The 21,886-nt window shown below is 43.4% G+C and overlaps 2 protein-coding genes across 3 annotated transcripts; both read left to right on the top strand.

Moving 5' to 3' along the window:
- Nucleotides 1-2,257: 2,257 nt before the first annotated feature.
- On the top strand, nucleotides 2,258-7,086 carry angptl5 (angiopoietin-like 5). The gene is made up of 8 exons (XM_037118491.1): nucleotides 2,258-2,530; nucleotides 3,114-3,285; nucleotides 3,415-3,518; nucleotides 3,613-3,706; nucleotides 4,145-4,248; nucleotides 4,329-4,449; nucleotides 5,385-5,570; nucleotides 5,660-7,086. The coding sequence occupies exons 1-8, from the start codon at nucleotides 2,474-2,476 to the stop codon at nucleotides 5,977-5,979; spliced, it is 1,158 nt and encodes a 385-aa protein (XP_036974386.1). The 5' UTR covers nucleotides 2,258-2,473; the 3' UTR covers nucleotides 5,980-7,086.
- A 2,524-nt stretch (nucleotides 7,087-9,610) lies between these two features.
- On the top strand, nucleotides 9,611-21,585 carry trpc6a (transient receptor potential cation channel, subfamily C, member 6a). 2 transcript variants are annotated; one of them, XM_037120682.1, is made up of 14 exons: nucleotides 9,611-9,800; nucleotides 12,640-12,968; nucleotides 14,361-14,493; nucleotides 14,893-15,193; nucleotides 15,843-16,028; nucleotides 16,354-16,518; nucleotides 16,611-16,848; nucleotides 16,936-17,163; nucleotides 17,375-17,639; nucleotides 19,012-19,207; nucleotides 20,355-20,555; nucleotides 20,759-20,818; nucleotides 21,110-21,182; nucleotides 21,293-21,585. In XM_037120682.1, exons 1-14 carry the CDS (start codon nucleotides 9,676-9,678, stop codon nucleotides 21,418-21,420), a joined length of 2,628 nt encoding a protein of 875 aa, XP_036976577.1. In that variant the 5' UTR covers nucleotides 9,611-9,675; the 3' UTR covers nucleotides 21,421-21,585. The 2 variants fall into 2 exon arrangements, with proteins under 2 accessions (XP_036976577.1, XP_036976576.1); XM_037120681.1 differs by having other exon boundaries at nucleotides 9,616-9,800; nucleotides 21,107-21,182.
- The last annotated feature ends 301 nt before the right edge of the window (nucleotides 21,586-21,886 follow it).

Below are 21,886 nucleotides of genomic sequence, written 5' to 3'. Positions count from 1 at the left end.
ACGGATGAGGACTCACTCCATCCCACTACATCACAAATAAACATCAGGAGAGAAAGAAGGCAAAATAAATATTAATATCAATTCGCTACTTTCTTGATTGCCATCTACCATTCCTTTCAACATAACATTCACGAGTCTTTTTGCCAGCACATATAAAGAAGTGTTTTCAAATCTTTACAAACGATCCACTTCACATTTTAATCTGTACACAAGTTATTCCATTGGGATTGTTATTTGTTCCAGGTGAATGATCGTGCGTAGCATATTATGAATCTGAAAGCCAACCTTTGTTGAAACCCATCGATGTGTATTCCTTACACAAAAGGTAAAAACAACCTGTGTTTTTGGGGGGGGAGTTATGTGCTGGAACGAACCAGATGCAACGTGTGTAATTAGTGAGCTTTAAAGCTGCTGGTAGGTGGATTTCGTTACCCTTGTAAAGAGCAAGGCTCTGGTTCAGCCTTATACCTTTCGGAAAACAAGCTTATCTGCTCCCAATGCCACTCCGATGACTATGAAGCTACGGCGAGCAGCTGATTAGCTTAGCTTAGCATGAAGACTTGAAACAGAGAACAGCTAACCCGGCACTGTCCAAGGTTTTAGGTTTTACATCAAAACAAAAAAGTGATCATTAGTGATCTGAAAGGGGCTCTGTGGAGCGTCTGTGTTGTGTTTGAGCCTATGTTAGCTGAGACGAGGCGCTGGAGAGCACACATAAACTTGCATCCTTTGGACTGTTGTGGAAAATCTAACCCGAGTCCTTCAAAAAGAAATCCACAGTCCAGCAGCATTAAACAACTTTTAATGTCCATGGGCTTGTAAAGGCAACATAGAGAGAGACGGGGAAGGTCTAATTCATACCTCACATGACCGTCCGCTCACATAAGGCCGATACGTAAAGAAAACGTTACATAGTGTCCCTTTAAGAGGAGCTGGCTGGCAGATCTGGTTCGCTAAGGAGCCTCACTAGCCTGTTATGTTAAGCTAAGCTCACTATTTCCGAACTGGCTTCATATCTAGTGCACAGACATGAGAGCGGTATCCGTGCTCTCAGAAGAAAGTGAACAAGCATCACGTCGAACCATTCCTTCAAACCATCAAACGGGTTCTAAAGGCACAGTGTGTGATTTCTGTCTCCAGCCATCCCTCAGTCATGACAAAAAAAGACGTGAGTTGTGCAAGGGTTCATGGGAGACGTGGTCCTTCTTGTTAAACATCGACCTGTGCAGATGAAAATCTGAGATTGACATAATGTTCACGCTATTTTTAGTCACGTTCGACGACTTCTTTGACCTGCTCTCTGACTCTGAGATGCACCGTCACCTTGAATAAATGTACGATTTTTCGGGTTTGAACATTGTTGGAAACATTTAAAGGCACAGTTCAATAAAATAGACAACAAAGGTCTAATTTTTAGACATTTAAATGCAGGCAGGCAATATTTTTAAAGTATTGTATCTTTTTTTTACGACACATAGTGGAGCATTTGATTAAGAGGTACCACGGTGTTGCCTGCATGTTCTCTGGCAGATAAAATCTGTCATTCACGTGCATAGACTGCTTTACAAGAGTATGTAACATAGGACAGATGTGGGGGGCCCCGAGCTGCGGCACCAGGTTTTCCACATTCCTCCCACTGACCATGGCCATAAATGCACAGAACAACAGTGAATCTTTGGCTCTCGCAGCAAAGTTTTCCAGGGAAGTGACAGGACCGGCCGGTTCCAGCTGGACCCCGACTGGAATGTGCTGTTGCCCTTTATCGTTTTACACCGCTCACCGCTTGACTGGCCAGTTAACAGGAGTAATTGGTCTGACCCTGTGGGGAGGCTGCTTTCAGATGCATGAGTCAGTGGTCAGGGGATGTAACAGTGGGATGGAATACGAGCGCAAGAAGCAGAGACACCCTGCTGTGTCTGCACCCTGCCTTCAGCTGCTGCTCCCACGCACAGACACCCAGCAGGGAGAGAGTAGTCCTGCATTAAAACAAGCTGCCCATTTACCTTCTCCACATCTGGTTCTCATGGCAGTGGCAGGATATAACCAGTAAAATAACAATGCCTGGTAATATGCACTCTGAGGGGGGAGGTAATCACTCCTCACCACAAACCCGGAATCAGCACATTCAGCTGCCGGTCAGAAACATATCCAGACTCATATCACCGAGACACTTTTACAATATCGCCCTCCTCTCTCGGGGGATGTTGTCATGGGAAATTACAAGAAAAAGTGGGAGTGACGGATGGAGGTGGAGGCAGTCAGAGAGGCAGCAGGGGAGAAAAAGTGTGACAACTGAGACGAGGGAGCAGAAGCAGACCGGAGGGCGAGGATGGACGTGTGAGGGGGAAACAGCAGACTCTGTGGAAAAATAAAGCTTCAATGAACGCGTGGCTGCTGGTGACGCGGTGGACGGAGTTCAGCCCCCCCCCACATCACTACTGGAAGGAAATAACCACCGTAGGACGACTCTGACATGATGTGGACAACAACTGTCCTCCTGTTGCTTTTGCCTCATCTGCTCTCCTCCGCAGTACGTATGATGTGCATGTTGTAAACGTTTACAACTCTAGTCATCTGTCATGTCACTCAGACGTCTATCAGCAGATTCCGTACGGGGATATGAAATATGACGTTGCGAGTGGGATAGTTGTCAGGGAGCCTCTCCACGTGAAAGGAAAAATACAAAACAGCTGCATCATTCCCCTTTTTTTGATTGTTTTTGCAGATGTCTGTTGAGTAAATTGCTTCAAGAAAGAATGGACAAAAATATTTTTAAAAATGAAGTAATGATTACAGATGTCAGATGAGTGTAGCGCAGTAAATACTACATTATTTCCTTCTGTAAATGGATTGGTTTCTTTCTCCGGTCTCAAAATATTTGCAGGATTTGAAGAGACGATATTGAAGTTGTGCTGTGTTGATCCAAAACCTTGTCGATCCAGAAGAGATTGGATTTTGTCATGTGTCCTCCCGTGTTATTTAGCTACAGAGGCTGGTCAGGACTTTGTGTCCCACTCTGTGAAGTGCCGGAGGTCAGACAGGATAGTTACACAACAAGTGCAGACATACACCTGTGGATTCAACTCTCAGTGCAGTTTCATCTTGATTCTCAGGACACAGGAAGCAGCACTGATTTTAACCAATCAGAAATAGTGAATGAGGACTTCTCTGATGCTCCAGTCAAAGGCCAGAAACCTCTGGGAGGGGTCAAAGGTCGGGACACATGCTCCATCCCGTGTGACATCACCGTCAAGCTGCTACGGGATGAGAAGCATTCAATCTGTGGTAACACTTCCCCCTCTTTCCTGGCGTGATTGTTACCTTTGTCATCAGCATCTGTTGTTCAGTGTGTGTGTGTGTGTGTGTGTGTGTGTGTGTGTGTGTGTGTGTGTGTGTGTGTGTGTGTGTCTTTAGGTCAGTTGCAGCAGTCCCTGTTGGCGTTTGGACGCAGCACCCGGAAGCTGATGAGGGATGTGATGGAGGAGCAGCAGAGAGCCCTGGACATCCTCAGCAGTCAGGTAAAAGTGGAGTTCTTCCTGTTGCTCCCCTAGTAACAAATTTTTCTGGGCGTCTGATTGGCCGGCTGCATGTACAGTAGTGTCATGTTCCCAGGTCACGGAGCTGATGGCCAAAGTGCAGACGCTCAGCTCCGAGGTTCAGAGAGGCAACACTGAGATGTACTCCATCAAGCCCGTGCAATCCCACGGTAACACACACAATACATATTTGTGAAAATAAATAAGATAAATATAAATGAATAAAAAAGAAAAATTATAAGCATTTTCATTTAATTTATATATTTTTAAACATATATTCATTTTTGCATAAAATAATTTTAATTGATTTTAATATAATTTCCTTAATCTATTTTTTTTTTTTTGCATTTTGTGTCCTGTAAAATGAAATTAATGAAAACACGTTTGAATATTTGTCTTTTTATTTCCCAGTGTGTTACTTGTCTTTGTTCCTGCTCTGCTAGTGAAACACTGTTATTTAACTCATTGTGAGCAGGCGTAAAGATAAATTATGTGCCTAGATATGTAGAGTCATTCCTTTGTCGTTACTGATCTCTAAACAGTGGCTGTGCCGGTGAAGGTAATTTTTCTTCTCGATGACGAAAGAGAGCGTGTCTTGTTTTGACTAGGACGAGACTGCAGCGACATCAAGGATAATCTTGTGTCGGTCGTCCCCAAGATCCCCAGTGGTATTTACATCATCCACCCGGAGAACACAGACTCTTCGTTTGAGGTACGGCAACAATTTCATCTGCCTGCAGTCTCGGTCACTCGAACGTCCGCGTTACCATCAAAACATGACGTGTGCTACAGGTTTTCTGTGAGATGGACTACATGGGGGGTGGTTGGACGGTGATCCAGCGGAGGACCGATGGACTGACTGACTTCAAACGGCCCTGGGCTGATTATGTCGATGGCTTTGGACACCTTGCAGGTTGTATGACGTCAGACATGTTTTCCTGTTCCAAGCTTTAAAACCGTCACAAGGGGGGAGCTTTAGGTGTTAGGAACAACGGTTAATGTATGCCAGGTGTGCCAGCTGACTGCACCCCGAATGACTGTAAGATGAACATCGGCACACACGCAGCCCAATGTATCACACCCATTTGTGGTAGTTGAACACCTCATAAATATCCTCAGAAGACTTCAGATGAAAGTTTGGCGTCTGGCTGCGGTGATTTGTTTCCATTCAGCGGCAGGAGCGTTAGCGAGGTTCCATCGCTGACATCGACTCACAGTCTCCAGACAGTTCATCTTACAGATAGATGGTGCTGAGGAGAGATCTCCGTGCAGCCCAGGCAAGGTCTTCCATGCCAGACCGGGGGAAAAAACCATTCCTCTATGGAACGAGGGGCATTTATCATGTTGAAACTGGTCTCATGTGGCCAGACCATTCTCCACAGCGCTGAAGGATGGTCTCGACTTCGACCAGTATCATTCTGCCATAGGGGGAAAAAGGCTCTGGTTTTGAAGCTTAGGATGCAGCGAGGGTGCCCCTGCAAAATAATGGCATTGGGGGGAAGGGGGGGGAGGAAGTGGTTTTTCTACATTTCCACATTTTTCTCTGCAAAACAAAAGGTAACAACTGGTGGCTTGTTTACAGGATAGGGTAACTTGCCATTTTTGTTCAGTGGCTTGCTCCGCTCTGAGGTTACTGTTGGTTCCTGTGGCAGCGGAGTCAATTGGGAATTCAGGTGATGTGGTACGAAGGCTGACTAAGTCTGCATAGGGTGGAGGCTTGGGATGGAGGGTTCCATTAACCAAGCACTGGACTCTCATCCACCCAGCCATTCGTGTCCGGTGTGAGACCAAAGGTCTGTGGTGGTCTACGTAACTTATGTGATTGTGTGTGTGTGTTTGTGGCTGTAGGAGAGCACTGGTTGGGTCTGAAGAAAGTGTTTCATATAGTGAACCAGAAAGACACTCGGTTCCAGCTTCACATGGCTCTGGTCTCCACCGATGATGTCACCTCTTATGCGTCATATGACGATTTCCGCCTGGACAGTGAAACCCAGTTCTTCAGTATACACCTGGGCAGATACGCAGGCAGCGCAGGTAAGACGAAACAAATCGAGACGTTCGTTCCACACAGAGCAAATTGAAATGAAAAATGCCTGTCTCCGTGTGTGTGCGTGTTCGTCCAGGTGATGCATTTCGTGGCTACGAGCAGGAGCAGAACCAGGACACGGCTCCGTTCAGCACCTCGGACGTGGACAACGACGGCTGCAATCCCTCCTGCTCCATCAACAACCGCACGGTGGAGAGCTGCAGCGCCCAGCACAACCAGACGGGGTGGTGGTTCAACCAGTGCGGCCTGGCGAACCTCAACGGCTCCCCTGAGGATGCGGAGCAGAGCCGCGGACAGAGGATGCACATCCTGTGGGACACCTGGAGACAGAACGGGATCCCTCACACCATCAAGTCTGTCACGATGAAGATCAGGAGGATTGCGACCAATAATTGATGGAGGAGAAGGAGGAGGAGGAGGAGGAACTGAGGGTGGAGAGAGGAAAGCACACATTATATAGGTTGCACTGCATCTTTGTACAACATGAAGTTTAAATAAAACAGGAATTTGGGATTTTTGTCATGTTATGTCCGTTTATTCCCTTGAGCAATGTCCGCAAGACATTGAAACTACAACTGTAATCTCTAAAAAAACACATTCCACTCTAGTACTGTAGCTCATGAACAGATTTATTTTGTGCAGACTGCACATCTGCAGTGACAATAAGGTATTTTAAATTTGGGCTCTGGACATCATCATTAACATCCCATCAAGCTCTGCACCGAGAGCCTGCAAGCGGAATCTAAGCGAAATTCAGGCTGAGACTAAAGTAAATATAATTTTCCCTTTTAAAATTTCCTCTGCTGCATCTGCCATGCCAAAATGTTCTCTTTGCACAGTTCTATTATCAGAAGAGCCATGAAATGTCCCATTTCCATTTGTGCTCATCAGAGGTAGAAATTAGATCAGAACACCATTTTCCTCGAGAAACTTCCTTACATTACTCTATCTGCTACGGGTGAGACTCCAAGAACTCTGAAAGTTTTGGTAAATGTTATTTGATCTATTAAAAGATATCATCTTCTGGCTGTAGTTAGCAGTGCAGCCTCCAGGGGACACTAGAAGGGCTCCATCTATAAGCAACATTATGTAGAAATTGGCACCGCACACTCTTAAATACAAATCCCAGGTCTGTAAGAATTTGTCACATGTAATGTAAGTACAAACAAAGCTCATTACATCGTAACAATGTTATGCATTGAATACCTGTTGAAGTTGAAGTAAACATGTATGTAACGCTGAGATGTGACCCTCTCGCTGGAGTTACACGGTGCAGTGACAAGTGATGGAGACAGAGACACCATTCACCCTGTTACAAGACACGGTACCTTCAAATTGATTTTGAAGCTGTTATTTTAAGGTAAAAATGTTACATAATGTTGCTTTAAGTAAAATAAATATGACAAAAATGTAAATGTCAGTGTCAAAATCTTACTTATGCAAAAGTATGTTGTATTAGAAATGGATTTTCTGGCCTCGGCTGGACAATAAAGATAAAGCAAAATGGTGTTGCAAAGCTGCTCTCGTGCTTTATAATATTGCTGAGGCAAAAATCACCACATCCCATCCAGATCAAACACATCCAGTATTATAAAATAAGACATCTGTGCATATTTCTGATTTTATGAACTTGCGAGGAAGCACAAACTGGACTAGACACACGCTGTGTGTGAAATCTGCTTCCCATTTATGAACCACGTTAAGTTTCTTTCACCTGAAGCTAACGTCTGCAACCATAAAGCATGCAGAGAGCCCGGCTAATCAGCCAAGAACTGAAGAGGCGCTGTCGACTTTGCTGTCGAGCTCTAATTGAGGTGTGTGCAGCAGAGTCGTGTTTGTGATGTTTCAGAAAATGACGTCTGAGAGCTGCTAAATGAAAAGGCAATTTTTGCAGATCACAGTAGATGTGTATCGCAGTGCAGACCAAGGCTCCTTGTAAATAAAAAGGTGATTTAAATGGTGAATAAGTTGCTGCATGCTGTGATGATGCCATACATTTGGATTCATCAAGATGCATCGAGAATCGCTGACAGACTGAATCGTAATCAAATCATGAGGCCAGTAAAGATTTACACCTCTTGTACTACTTGCTTTAGAAAGATTGCCCTGGCAAAACTTCATTTTCCACCAGTTCTCAAGTCATAAACACAGAAGAAAAACAAACCAATATACATAATATACTGTAAGATTATTACCACTGATGCATCACCATGTGAGCTGCGTATTTGTTGCAGTTTGTCGAAGAAATGTAAAATATGTTTTGAAGTGTTGAGTTATATAATCTCCCCCAAAAAACGGTGAATTCATTAATACATCTTTTTCAGTAACTGAATACTGATAAAAGAAAACAAAAGCATTCTTTACCAGTCCTAATTCAATAAATGCATTTCTTTTTCACTGTGTTGTTATTTGAAACAAACAGGACCTCTGCTGCAGTTAGTTAGAACTGACGAAGCTTCTCAGATGAGAGTGAAACGTCTTTCGAGAACCCGCGACACGTCCAGTTGCCTACGATACGGCACTTAAGGAAGCCTGAATGAAGCAAACAGCTGCCGCACAGGTTCACCCAGCAGGTGAACTGGCTCCTCTCCAGCCGCCAGTCCGGCCTCTGCACTGACTGATCCATGCCGGTTCCCCACAGACTGAGCCACTGCTGCCATGCGTGTGTGTGTGTTTGTGTGTGTTTGTGTGTGTGTGTTTATGTGTGTGTTTTAGTGCCACTGATTCTGGTGATAACGCTGTAGGAGCTCTGGCTCTTTGTGTGGTCCGGTATGTGTGTATTGACAGGGTTAATGACTCCAAACATACACACACACACACACACACACACACACACATACACACACACAGATAGACAGGGGTCTATCCAGGTGCTTACCCACTCGCTGACCCTCTAATGAGAGTGTGTATGTCTGAGCTGACAGTGTTTACATGCAGATCTTTGGCCTGTTCTGTTCTGAGGAGGAAGTCTTAACAAAAACTCCAGCTAGCGACATTTGTCAGAGTTTACCCTCTTTCACCCTGCCGTGCCCCCGTAAAATGTGGCGCAGTTAAGTCACAAAATGGCCAATGTGAGTAATCTTCCGCAATCAGGGCCTTAAAAGGCAGTTCTCAGCGCTACAATCGTACATCAGAGACTATCAGATTTTTCTACGTTGACGTGGTTGCGAGGATGTAACAGGGAGATTAGTGTGAAAACAATGGTTGGGAATTACTTCACAAGTGAAAAAGCTAACTCAGGACAATGAAGAACACAATGTACCATTATAAATAAGGCTAAAAATAATGCATTCAAGTGCGTGTATGTGTGTATTTCGCTTGCGGCAACACCAAAGAGAATCACTGGCCGCTGTGATTCACCTTTGACCTGCTGATGAAGAAACACTTGTTTGCAGACTTAAAATGACAGACATGCATTAACACACACACACACACACACACACACACACACACACACACACACACACACACACATGTGTGCATGTCTGTGGAGTAGAAAGTCGCTTTCCCACACTGGTCAGGGATCATTCGTGAGTGGGAGCACACAGGAAGAAAAGTCTGCTGGGAATTTAAACCCTGAAGACTCTCATCTGCTGTTCATCAGCCATCAGTTACTCCTGCATGCATGTTCACGCACACGCACACACACACACACACACACACACACACACACACACACACACACACACACACACTCAGACAAAACTCTCTATGCTTTCCAAACACAGCGGTCCAAAATAGCTTTTTACAGCCTGAGCATTAAAACCATTGGCAATATCTCGAGAATATTCTGCTTTTGTTTAGCTACATAATTTTGATTAGATTCCCCTGAAACAACTTGGCCGTGCATCACCAGTTGGCCTCAGCGTGTGCAGTCATAACACCGAGCTGGCCCTGCACATCTGTAAAGCTCAATGTGTCTTGTATATAGAAGTATAGAGGGACCCAGAAGGCTGCATTCTTTCTCAAGCACACAGAAGGACAGCAGGGGAGGGATTCAAAGAGAGGGAGGGAGAGGGAGAGAGTCATGCGACAGGCACTTGATTCCTCCTCCATATGAACCTGGAGCCTCTGTCGTAGATCGCCTCCGGGATGAACCACAGGCTGCCACCCAGACCTGCCGGTTACACCGACAGCCCCAGGGCTCGGAGCCGCGACAACCTGCTGATGAACGATGACCTCGTAGAGGAGAACTGCTGCTCGGGGCGGTGCCTCGGGTGAGTCTTTCATTTACGTCCTTTATACTCAGCCAGATGTGCATGAAATGGCCAGGTGTGTTTTATGTGTTTTCTGAAGGGATATTATTTTTTTTATAGCTACTACTTTAAGACACAGTGATTGATTATCATGAAAGTTATGGATCTAGTTAATTGATCCTTTTTTATCTATTGATCTGTTAAATTTAGATTTTGAATTAACATTGTACAGTTACACAGTGCTGGAAGAAGATCTTTCACTTAAAGGATAACTCCAACAATTGTGCACATTAAAGTGTGTTGAACAGGTCTTGAGGAGTAATGCTGCATGTGTGGAAAAAGTAGTTTAAAGCCTTTTGTGGCTCCTGAGGAATCTGCATGAAATCTTGTAAATTGCCCTCAGTGATGTCACTCAGCAGCTGAATTGCATTGTGGTCAATGCAGGCGATAGGTTTTTGTAAAGGAAGAAGGATGTGGGGAATAAAAACGGCCATATTTCTGGTTCTGCTGTATTGATTAATATCATTTGTTTTAAAAATGTCCTTGATTGCAATGCAGAACAGTGGACTGCTTTTCAAAACCTGTTGCCTACATTACCCATAATGCAACTTTGCCACAAAGTGACATCACTGGGGGCATGATGATCAGATTACAAGAAGCCTCTTCTGAAGCCACAAAAGGCTTCATGCTACTTTTGTTCATATATATGCAGTAGTTTTCTCCAAGACCTGTAAACACACTTCAGTGTCTAACACTGGTGAAGTTCCCCTCACTTTCTTATATGTCCTGCATTCAAAATCTTAGTCCATTAAAAGTGCTAGTATGAAAGTAAAAGTTTTGATTATTTGTTACAGTGTTGTATATATGCATGTAGTTAGAAATATCATATTCCAAGTATTGATGGAGTGACCCGTAAGATTAGTTCTATTGCTGTAGCTGGTTGCAATAATGATACTTCTCTAATTCTCTAATACTGTTGAATGGTTTGATTTACTGTGTAACGATGCATTGCAGGTAATCCGCAAGGTAACTAGCAATCACAGTAATCAAATCAATGGTGTGATGTAAAAAGTGCAGTATTTCCCCCTCAGGTGTACATGGAGTAGATGAAGAAAAATAGCCTAAAATTAGAACACTCAGATAAAGTACAAGTACTTGAATAAATGAACTTAGTAACTGTCCACCACTGCAATTACGGGATGTAGCTGAAACAAGAACTGTGACCGTGAAATGCTATGTTGCACCATTGATGTATGCCAGAGAAGACTGATAATGAATGATTGTTATTAACTTTTAAGAAATCCAATTAAAGCTAAAACTGTATATCAAAACATCAGTAGTAAATGGTAAATTATAGTTAATCAAACTTCAGTTAATAATTACCAGGAGAAAAATGTACGGCCTAGAGCACTCTGGCCTCACATGATAAAATGTCGTACAGACTCTGTATAACGGTTATGGTGTGGATGAGGGGATTGTGGCGTCTGATCTATGAGTTCATAGCTCAAAACTGGCCTTCGATCCATCTGTGGTTGCAGACTTACTGTCTTCGACACATTTTCTTTTTATTCCTCGCTCAGATGTGGGAAGATCTGCAGAATCGTTCCACTTTCTTATTTATTAAACAGATAGCCACGCATGGGAGGGGCGCTTCCTGAACTGTAGATACAATCTGAACATTGGGCAGTCTTGGGAGGATTTACACGGCAATGCACTGTGCATGTAGTCATGCTAGTATTTTGTTCCTCCTCGATCGAGCCTGCATGAACTACTTCTACGTAAGTCTTTGGTGTCTCTGAGTCGTATTCATCTTTCCTGAATGGTCAAGCGAGACGAAATTCCACAGCAGTTGACTTCACTCTTAACAAACGATCGAATAAATTATAAACCACCTATTAAGTGAGTATAAGCTTTGGTAAACATCAGTTGCAATTTTGTAGTGGCCACCCAAATAATGTTTATAGATGAGCCACACGGTATTTAATAACCATTAACAAAGTATTTTATTACAATAAACAGTTGCTTAATAGATGGTTTATAGAGAGCATTCCATTGTCTGTTCACAGTGACTAACTCATAAATTCAGCATTTATTAATGATGGCTGTTATAAAGTTTTAGCACACGTGGATATTTGCAATGTACAGACACTCTGGATTGTCTGTTCAAATGATATTTTTGCTGTTTTTAATACATTTTTCATCAGGTCAAGTACAGATGATCTAATACAGCACGTTTGTCAGTTTGTTTCCATTCCAGTTACACAGGTGCCACGCTTTAACATTACATACTTCAAATTCCAGTGTTGCAATTAATAATCCATCAGCATCCATCAGTTTTTTTGCATCAATGTGAAATCAGGGTTGAAAGCAAAACATTCCTATTTTAACTTCAGCCTGTCCACTTCTCCAGACATGGTTAATTATAGCAACATTTTAAGTATAAACAGGGAATACTGGACTGCAACTATAAAATGTCCCTCATTTGATTTTGACGAATGGTGTGTTTGACTGCAGTGTGTAGTTTGATATGTACTGTAGTCACTATCAATCTCTCACTGCCAGTGTTTACACTTCACAGAGCGTACTTTTTATGTCTTTCCAGAGAACTTTTGTTGGGTTGTAAGTATTCCCGAACTATACCAAATAAAACCTGACACCAGATTGCCTGCGATGCCTTTGCAAGAGCTGAAAGATTGAAGTGTTTGTTCGTAATGATTAACAGCTTGAGCCAATGAAAAGGAAACGTCTTTGCTCCAGAATGTGAAATCAAGATAAAAACAACTGGAGTGCTTTCCAAATGGCGCAAGTTACCAATTGGACAATATATACAATGTGTTTATGTGTCCTGTCTCCCTGGCAGCCACAGCAGCTCTGACAGACAGCTCTTGGCTCGTATCACGGCTGTTAAACGACGGCAGGCCCTCCGTGGTCCATCCTACATGTTCTGTGGCCCCTTGGTCAGCCTGTCAGAAGTGGAGCAGCGGTTCCTCGAGGCAGCTGAGTATGGCAACATACCAGAGGTGCGGCGCATGCTGCTACACGTGCCCAACTTGAATGTCAACGCCGTGGACTACATGGGCCAGAATGCACTGCAGCTAGCCGTAGCCAACGAGCATCTGGAGGTGACGGAGCTGCTGCTGGGGAGGGCGGATATGTCCCGGGTGGGGGACGCCCTCCTGTTAGCCATCAGTAAGAGCAACGTGTTTGTATATGAAAAATACATTTGCGCATATAAGCAAAAGCAAAAGAGAGTACCATTGCCAATGTAACCAGAAGGGGCAATTTGTGAGATATACATGTATCCAGAATTTAATTTGAAATATTCAAAAAACGAACTAACATTTTCAACAAAATGTGAAGGAACAATAGCATTATATCAGAGACGTCAATAAACAGTGTTGCAGAGATGTTTACTGAAGTTAGAGCTTAAAGCTAACCAGCTAGCCCCAGCCTTCCGTGTCCTAAAGGCTAACAGAGAGCTAATAGATATTGGCTAGCCTGTAAATTAGCATCAGCCTGGTTCCCTTAATAAAAAGAGTTTTGAGATTATTTCCATTTTGAATTGTTGCGAAAAAAAAAAAAAAGCTTACTTCTGTGATTTTTTAAGGATTAATGCAATTGCCAGAAGTAAAAATCTAAAGCCAACTTTGAGCGGACTGCGCTGTGGTTGTCTGACTCGACTATACTGTTGAGTTTACAACTAAACTCTATCAAGACATACTAGTGAGTAAAGATTCTCCGTGTTCAGCATCATGACTTATAATATCCCCGACAACTTTTGCAGTTTTATTTAGCTGATTAATAGCAACTGCAAAATGCAAACATTTATTTTAAGGACTCATTCCTGCAGCACTCTGCGAATGCATAAGTACAGTCTGATAATGTGAGCAATGCCTAAAAATTTAGTAAATCATGTTTGTTTTGTCTAGAATGCAACTTAATGCAGTTTGTGCAACCTCACCATAAATGTTGGGTTTTGGCAGTTTTGGATTTATTAGCAAGCTAAATAGCCAACAAGCTAATTTACCAAACAGAGACCTACTATGCCATCACTAGCCTGCAGCTGCTTTATGCCCTTTAATGTGAAACTTCTCCACACTTAGACAGGCAGATAGTTTTGATGTCGAATATAGTCAAATATAAAAAAAAATTGTATATCTTATTAAAAATCCAGACCAGCTATGCAGAACTCTAAACACATGGTTACAAAAATCTTTCTTCATTTCTCCTTCTCCCTGTTTTATTTTCAATAAATTAAAAGTAGAGGACATCTGTGTTTACAAAAGTTGTGCTGAGTGATAACCTCCACATGGTCTACACAGCCTTCTACAGATAAAATCGATCAGTTGTGTCAGCAGTAAAAACACAGCTCCCAGTTGAAACGACGCAGAAGTAAACATCATATATCTCTTGTTTGTCTGTAAGTGGGTGGTGAGCAGCATGAGTTTAGTGAGTTTGTATGAAGGCACTGTGTGCTTAATGCAGTTACTTTCCTTATGTGTACAGAGCACTGAGGTATGGCTGTCACAGGAACCCGCCGCCAAGCCGCACCAACAGCTCAGCTCTGTGTCTGTGTTGCAGGTAAAGGATATGTTCGTATCACAGAGGCCCTGTTGAGTCACCCAGAGTTTAGAGATGCCCGTCGTCTGACAGCCAGCCCCGCTCAAGCAGACATGTTGGATGACTTCTACGCTTATGATGAGGACGGGACGAGGTAGGACAGTTAAAATGCATTCGAAAAAAATGTAGTGCCCTCCGACAACTGCTGCAATAAATATCTAAAATCGCTGCCTTAAGCAGGCCTCCCAAGTGTTTAAAGGGCTTTTTGGTGCGTGCTGCGTGCAAAAGGTTCTAGGTTTAAATTAAATGAAATTTATCAGTGTTTCGACACAGCACATCAACAAACTCCAAGGACGTGTGTTGTATTGTTTCACATCAGTCCGCAGCTGCTACATTTATCTGGGACTGACGTCATTTTTATTAGCTCACTGAAACTGTGGCTCCCGTTTGATGAAGGAAGTGAGAGTAAAACAGTAAAACAACGGCGGTTACTTGCAAAAATAAAACGCCTATAAAAAGATCTCCCATGTTTTTATGTGTGCGTTCCCTGCAGGTTCTCTCACGACGTGACGCCAGTGATCCTTGCGGCGCACTGCCAGGAATACGAGATAGTTCACACCCTGCTGAGTAAAGGGGCTCGCATCGAACCCCCTCACGATTACTTCTGCGGCTGCGACTCCTGCAACTACCAGCAGCAGTTTGACTCCTTCAGCCACTCGCGGTCGCGGATCAATGCCTACAGAGGACTCGCCAGTCCTGCTTACCTCTCCCTGTCCAATGAAGACCCCGTGCTGGCCGCCCTGGAGCTCAGCAACGAACTGGCGATGCTGGCTGACATCGAGAAAGAATTCAAGGTGCGAATGTTATTAAAGATCGCACAGGGTCACCACCACAAACACCGGTGCACAACTTTGTTCAGTTGTCACAATCGCTCTTCACATCCCGTTGGTGCTACTGTACTTGTGCCACGAAACCCAGCTCATTGTCAAGTACACTGAAAGTGATTTAGCCACGTTGCTGCCAACCGGATGCCAGTAAAAGCTTCCAGTGATCACAAGGACATTTAATGAGCCTTAAGAGAGGAAGCAGAAACAGATGAGGGTCAGATTTTGCAGTCACTGTTGGCACTGTATTTATCCATCAAGATTATTTCAGCTTGACTTTCTGAGTTTTGGAGATGCTGTCTACTATTTTTGATAGATTGGAGACGTATCCACAGCCGATACCTCCAAAACTCGACAACCCCAACCAAAAGAAATCTAGATTGACAAACTGTGCTACAGGTGAGATGAGAAATACCTATCTTTTTTGGGGGGTGAAATGTCCCTTTAAAGTGTGATTGTAATTCTGACAAATGTAGTTATTCTTACAGGATTGAAAGCTGTTACTTACAAACTCTATCAGTGCATAAGTAACCCCCTCAGCAGCCACCACATCTCCTGCAACACGTCTCAGATGTTTTCACTAACCGGCGCCCGTCGTTTTCCCCATCGCGTATCGCAGAGCGAGTACTGCTGTCTGTCGAGCCAGTGCAAGGACTACGTGGTGGGCCTCCTGGATCTGTGCCGCAGCACCGAGGAGGTGGAGGCCATACTGAGCGGAGACACCGACTCTGATGACAGTTACGATCTCCCTGGTCGGCCATCTCTCACGCGGCTCAAATTAGCCATCAAGTACGAGCTCAAAAAGGTCAGTGTGCCTGAAAACAGATTCACATCATGCTTTGAGATTGACGTCCAACCTTTTAGGAAACCTTGTTGATGTCAACATCTTTACCTCCTTGATCTATTCAAGGAGACACTGATATATAAGATGTGAAGGTCTCCGGTGCTCTCACAGTGTGGTTAGAAGATCCATCCCAGAGAACAAGCTGGAAGAACGCACCAATGTGCGACAGATCAAACTATAATTTAGGCAGCACTAGTAACTATATGTTCATGTTTTGCAGAGGCTATAAACATTTTGGCTTGAAACTGCTCTCACCTGCCCTCTGTGATGTCTGTGCCCCCTTCAGTTTGTGGCTCATCCTAACTGCCAGCAGCAGCTGCTGAGCATCTGGTACGAGAATCTCCCCGGCCTCAGACAACAGACCACCGCTATCAAACTGCTGGTGGTGCTGGCGGTGGCTATAGGCCTGCCCGGACTGGCTCTGGCTTACTGGATCGCTCCGTGCAGCAGAGTATGTAACATTGTAACGCTCTCTAATCTCACTCGCACCAGACATTTAACCACCCTGTCACCCTCCTGTCGGCTCATCTCTCTCTTGCTCAGGTGGGGAGGGTGATGCGGAGCCCCTTCATGAAGTTTGTGGCCCACGCCTCATCCTTCACCATTTTTCTGGGTCTTCTGATCCTGAACGCTGCGGACCGTTTCGCGGGCACCACCCTGCTGCCGAACATGACCCACCTTCAGCACCCGGACGGGCCCAAGTATGACCCGTTGCTGCTCTACCGCATGACCACCACACCGTTCACGTGGATGGAGATCCTCATCATCTCATGGGTCATGGGTGAGCGTTAGACGATCACCGTCACGAAGTCCCAGCCAAAGACATCCTGTCACCCTGCGTGTGTTTCATCAGCTGACCTGCTTGCAGGTATGATCTGGGCCGAGGTGAAGGAGATCTGGAGTCAGGGGCCGGGGGAGTACCTGCTCGAGCCGTGGAACTTCCTGGACTTTGGGATGCTGGCGATCTTCCTCGCCTCCTTCAGCTGCCGCTTCTCCATCCTGAGACACGCCAACTTGGCCCAGACCTTTGTACGCGCACGCTACACAACACTGAATAATATCCAGCTGCCTCCTGAGATAGAGTACTTTACAAAGGGTGAGCATGTTCACACACTGGCACAGATCACCACAGACAAACACAAGTTGTCCGAGCCTGGATTGTCCTTTTTTTATTGGACAGTTAAAAAAAATTGGGTGAAACAGATCAATTTCTGACTAATCAAATTTACAAAAATTGCATTTTTTTGAAGGCAAATCTAAGTTCTTGTGTTCAAAGTTCTGAAGTTTTCTGTGCTCTATTTCTGTAGCGCGGATCTTCTGGCTGCCGTCAGACCCCCAGCTGGTGTCGGAGGGCCTGTATGCAGTCGCGGTGGTGCTGAGCTTCTCCCGGATCGCCTACATCCTCCCAGCCAACGAGAGCTTTGGCCCGCTGCAGATCTCTTTAGGCAGGACTGTCAAGGACATCTTCAAGTTCATGGTCATCTTCATCTTGGTGTTTCTGGCGTTCATGATCGGCATGTTCAACCTGTACTCCTATTACCTGGGAGCGAAGCAGAACGATGCCTTCACCACGTGAGATCTGTTTGCTGTTTTAGATTTTCTGATTTTTCTTTTTTAAACTATTGAAGCGTACATAGACTGCAGTATTAGACTTTTAACTTAAACACTGATTGAGGCTCAGAGGTTAAACCATTGTTTGAACATTTTCTGGATCAACCCTACTGAACAAGCAAAGTTATTCGCACATTATAAATTATAACTCTGTTTGGGAACCTGCTCTGCTCAAGCACATTAAGACACATAAAAGCACAATATAAGTACATTATAACCCCAATTTAACTTAAAGCGTGGTCATACATTCCACCTAGGACAGACGCCAAAACGTAGCTTTAAAGCTAATCCAACCAAAGTCTTGAATTATCTGTATTATTGTCCAAGATTTGAGAGTCTAGCAAGAGTCAGATGCCAAAAAAATCTACAGTCACGAGCTGTATGTTTGAAAAAATTGCCCCCCAATGACAGAAATCAACCTGATAGTCCAATCATATGTACAACTTTTCTTTATTAGCCTAGAAAGTAGGAAAAATGAATAAAAGCATTTAAAGGTCCAGCATGTAAAATGTAGCGGTATCTTGCAGTGTTGCAACCAACTAAACACCCCTCCTCTCACCCTCATCTAGTGGCCACAAAAAGCACAAAAAGCCCTCTCTGGAAGCGGTGTTTGGTTTGTCCGTCGTGAGCTACTGTAGAAACATGGCTGAAGAAAACGCTCTGCAGATGTAAAAGACTTATTCTTAGGTGACGAAAACAACAAAAGATTTTGCAGCCATCTTTGTGCAAACAGGATCTTCTCGTGACCCCAGCCAAGTGTTGTTTTACCTAAACTAACCATGCTGAAGGAGAAAGGTACAATCCCAACATTTATTATGGTGACTGGATTGTTAAAATACAGTATATCCAGCGAAATCAATGTCACTATTAAAGTTTAGTAAAAAATAAAATCATAATAGAAATTGCTTGTCAGATTTTTCTCTCCCTTTTATTCACATTCATCCCTAAGACTTAAGGGGGAACTGCTGCTTTATAAATGCCAGCAGCTGCATTTTCACACAGTTATATAAAAAAGGAAAATAAATGTGATTTGATGGATTACCTGTCTTAAGCAAGTTTGATTTTCATACTTTAGCAAAATAAATGAACATCGAGGAACTGCCACGGAAGCTTGTAAATCCATCTGAAAATCTATGATATGCTTTGAAGTTGCAGCAGTAATATAAACACAAAGTTAAACACAGTAAAAATTCTTTGTTTTTTTTCCTCAGTTCCTTTTCTCACAGAGCATCTTGATTAATGGTTTGCTTGAAGCCAAAAATAACTTTCCTCTTGTCTTCCTCTCCCTCCCCCACATCCCCCCATTTCCTCCTATGTGCGTCCTTCTGTCCAGCCTGGAAGAGAGCTTCAAGACGCTGTTCTGGGCCATATTTGGACTGTCCGAGGTCAAGTCCGTCATTATCAATAACGGACACAAATTCATCGAGAACATTGGTTACGTGCTGTACGGGGTTTACAACGTCACCATGGTGATAGTGCTGCTCAACATGCTCATCGCCATGATCAACAGTTCCTTCCAGGAGATTGAGGTCCGTCCGCAAATACCGAATTACAATGTGCTTCAGACACAAGCGTACAATTATGGACTGAGAAGGCTTTGCCTCCCCTCGCATGTCGCACGAAGTTTACATTTTTTTTCCCATTTTATTTTTGGGAAAAACTCAGATAGTCTTCTTTGTGGAAGCCAGGAATGGCCGTGTCTGCAATTATTATTTTAATGCCTTTATCATGAGTGAACAAACTTAGTTATTTTTTCTTGATAACGGCTTTTAGTTTATCTTGAGAAAACAAACGGCAGATTTCTAGAGAAAACGAGGCGTTTTATTACGAGAAGGAACCATGACATACAAATACGGTGAAGTGGATATGAGACACTGAAATTAAACCATATCAACAATTTTCTGAATTGTGCCATTTGTCTTAAGAATGTATTTGCTCAATAGCAGGTACTTCTCAATCTGACATTTACAACGTAAGTAAATTGCTACTGCATATTCGCCAAGAGGCCGTTGTGTGCTGGGTTGGCACTCTTGATCCATGATAAATATTATAAGTCATAAGAGGAAACAACCTTTATTTCTATTGTGGCATCGAGTTAATTACCTTTTTCATCAAAACAAAAGCATTTTTATTTAAAGGTGCACTATGTGGTTTGGGGAAAGAAATCTTAATCCTTAGAGAATCCTTTTTTTTAATGACTACATAAACAAACTTTCTTTGTTTTTGTGACTCGATAAACCGAATGAACAAACCCACCGTGAAGGACGACTTGATTTCATACGGTTTTACTTCATGCATGTTTGGCGGACCCTGCCACCTTTCTAGCTTCAAACAGTGTTCTGGGAACTTGTTTTCCTCTGAGAAAAGCTTGTTTATTCAATAATGGAAAAAATAAATATTTCTGAGTTTGTATTATTACCTCATTACTACTGTAAATATTAAAAGTCTAAATTTAAGTGTCTTCTCCATGACTACATTGCGCTCCTTTAACAAAGTAATTCTTCGTGCTAGTAGCCGATGGTATCAGTCCCCTGATGTCACTGTTAGCGTGACAGTTGGAAACATTTTGAAGCCAACAATTCACGTGAATCTGGTGTATTTGATTTTGACTGTGTATCAGTTTCAAGCACCTCCATCAGCCCTATGTCCTACACCTTGTTTCCCTCTTCTCTTTAGGATGATGCCGATGTTGAGTGGAAGTTTGCTCGTGCCAAACTCTGGTTCTCCTACTTTGAGGAGGGCCGGACGCTCCCCGTGCCCTTCAACCTGGTCCCCAGTCCAAAAACCATGCTGGGACTGGCCACAGCCATCAAGTCCCTGCTGCTGCAGCATGTGGCAGGACACAGCGAGAAGAAAGCCGAGACACCGCTCGATGAGGTATTAAAACAAGTGTTGTTTATTCACTATTAATGATAAAACCATGATACTCAGTGGAGCGGAGGGAGAGTAGACACAGCCACTGAGCACCTCCCAGTGGTTTAACTGCTGCACCACAAGCTCCACAGGCGCCACCTCAGACCGAATACAATGTTATAAACACTGTTCTGTTCAAACAAGTTAATCTCAGCTTCATCTTCCAGCTTGGAGAGAGCAAAAACTCAGGTTCATTTGGTGCGTCTACCAGCCCAACCAGATATCGGGTATGTATTGGTGTGTGTTTGTGTGTGTGTGTGAGATTCACATTTCAGCCTACCCTCCTCTCCATATTTGTGTGACAGATGCAGTTTCTTATTATTCCTCAGAATAAGGTTTTACATGCAAAATTAATTTCTCTGCAGGTTATCGTAACAATATTGTCATTTCTGAAAGAGTCGGTCAAATCTGGATCATTTTATCTAAATAATAATTTGAATATGGGGACTTTTTAAACCTATTTATTTACCATTTTAATATTATTAACTATACTGTTTTTCATTCACTGGTTGAAGAAGATCATGAAGCGCCTGATAAAGCGTTACATCATCAAAGCCCAAACGGACAGAGAGAGCGACGATATCACCGAAGGTAAAATGATCTGATGCTGAGACTGAACTTGCTTTAACTACCATACCTGAATCCCATCTCCAGTCAAAATTATGAGAATGTATAAATGTCTGTGTCTGTTTTTCCTTCAGGTGAGCTGAAGGAGATCAAGCAGGACATCTCCAGTCTGCGATACGAGCTGCTGGAGGAGAAAGCCCAGAACCTGGAGACACTGGACGGACTGCTGAGGAGGCTGGGGCAGATCAGCACGCCTTCGTAGTAACGCTGCCAGTCGCCACGCCTTGTACATAAGAATGTACAGCCACAGAGTTTTAAGTGCCTGTTCTCCACCACTGACTGTAGATATAGTACAAACAATGATATTATGATAAAATGAGAATGTATATTTGTGAATGTACAATTAAAATTTTGCGAGCTGATTAGATGATTATGTCTCATTTGTGTTTATAATGCACGCATGGTGCAGTTTTTTTGAATTCATGAAAAACAATTAAGCAGCAAGAACGAACCCGTATAATGTGGATAACTTTCAATTAACCATTTAAAGATACATTATAAGTATTTTAATTTGGATAAACATTTACAGGCTAAAATGAATAAATGTGACCACAGTTTACTTTCCCTCTGCAATTTAAAGGTGCAATATGTAAGAACTGACCACCTCTTCAATGCACACTGCAAACACATAGGGGGCAGAATATCACCAAAGTAACTACTGCTAACTG

Source organism: Acanthopagrus latus, chromosome 13 (genome assembly GCF_904848185.1).
Source record: "Acanthopagrus latus isolate v.2019 chromosome 13, fAcaLat1.1, whole genome shotgun sequence".
In the NCBI taxonomy this organism is placed as follows: Eukaryota; Metazoa; Chordata; class Actinopteri; order Spariformes; family Sparidae; genus Acanthopagrus; species Acanthopagrus latus.
The sequence above is the reverse complement of the archived record's forward strand: the minus strand, read 5'-3'. Positions and strand labels throughout refer to the sequence as shown.

Coding starts and splice junctions, on each gene's coding strand:
- angptl5 (XM_037118491.1), top strand. CDS start 2,474: ATGATGTGGACAACAACTGTCCTCCTGTTGCTTTTGCCTCATCTGCTC. Junction 3,707..4,144: donor CAAGCCCGTGCAATCCCACG/GTAACACACACA, acceptor TGTTTTGACTAG/GACGAGACTGCAGCGACATC. Junction 4,450..5,384: donor TGGCTTTGGACACCTTGCAG/GTTGTATGACGT, acceptor TTGTGGCTGTAG/GAGAGCACTGGTTGGGTCTG.
- trpc6a (XM_037120681.1), top strand. CDS start 9,676: ATGAACCACAGGCTGCCACCCAGACCTGCCGGTTACACCGACAGCCCC. Junction 17,164..17,374: donor GATAGAGTACTTTACAAAGG/GTGAGCATGTTC, acceptor CTATTTCTGTAG/CGCGGATCTTCTGGCTGCCG. Junction 20,556..20,758: donor CCGAGACACCGCTCGATGAG/GTATTAAAACAA, acceptor TTCATCTTCCAG/CTTGGAGAGAGCAAAAACTC.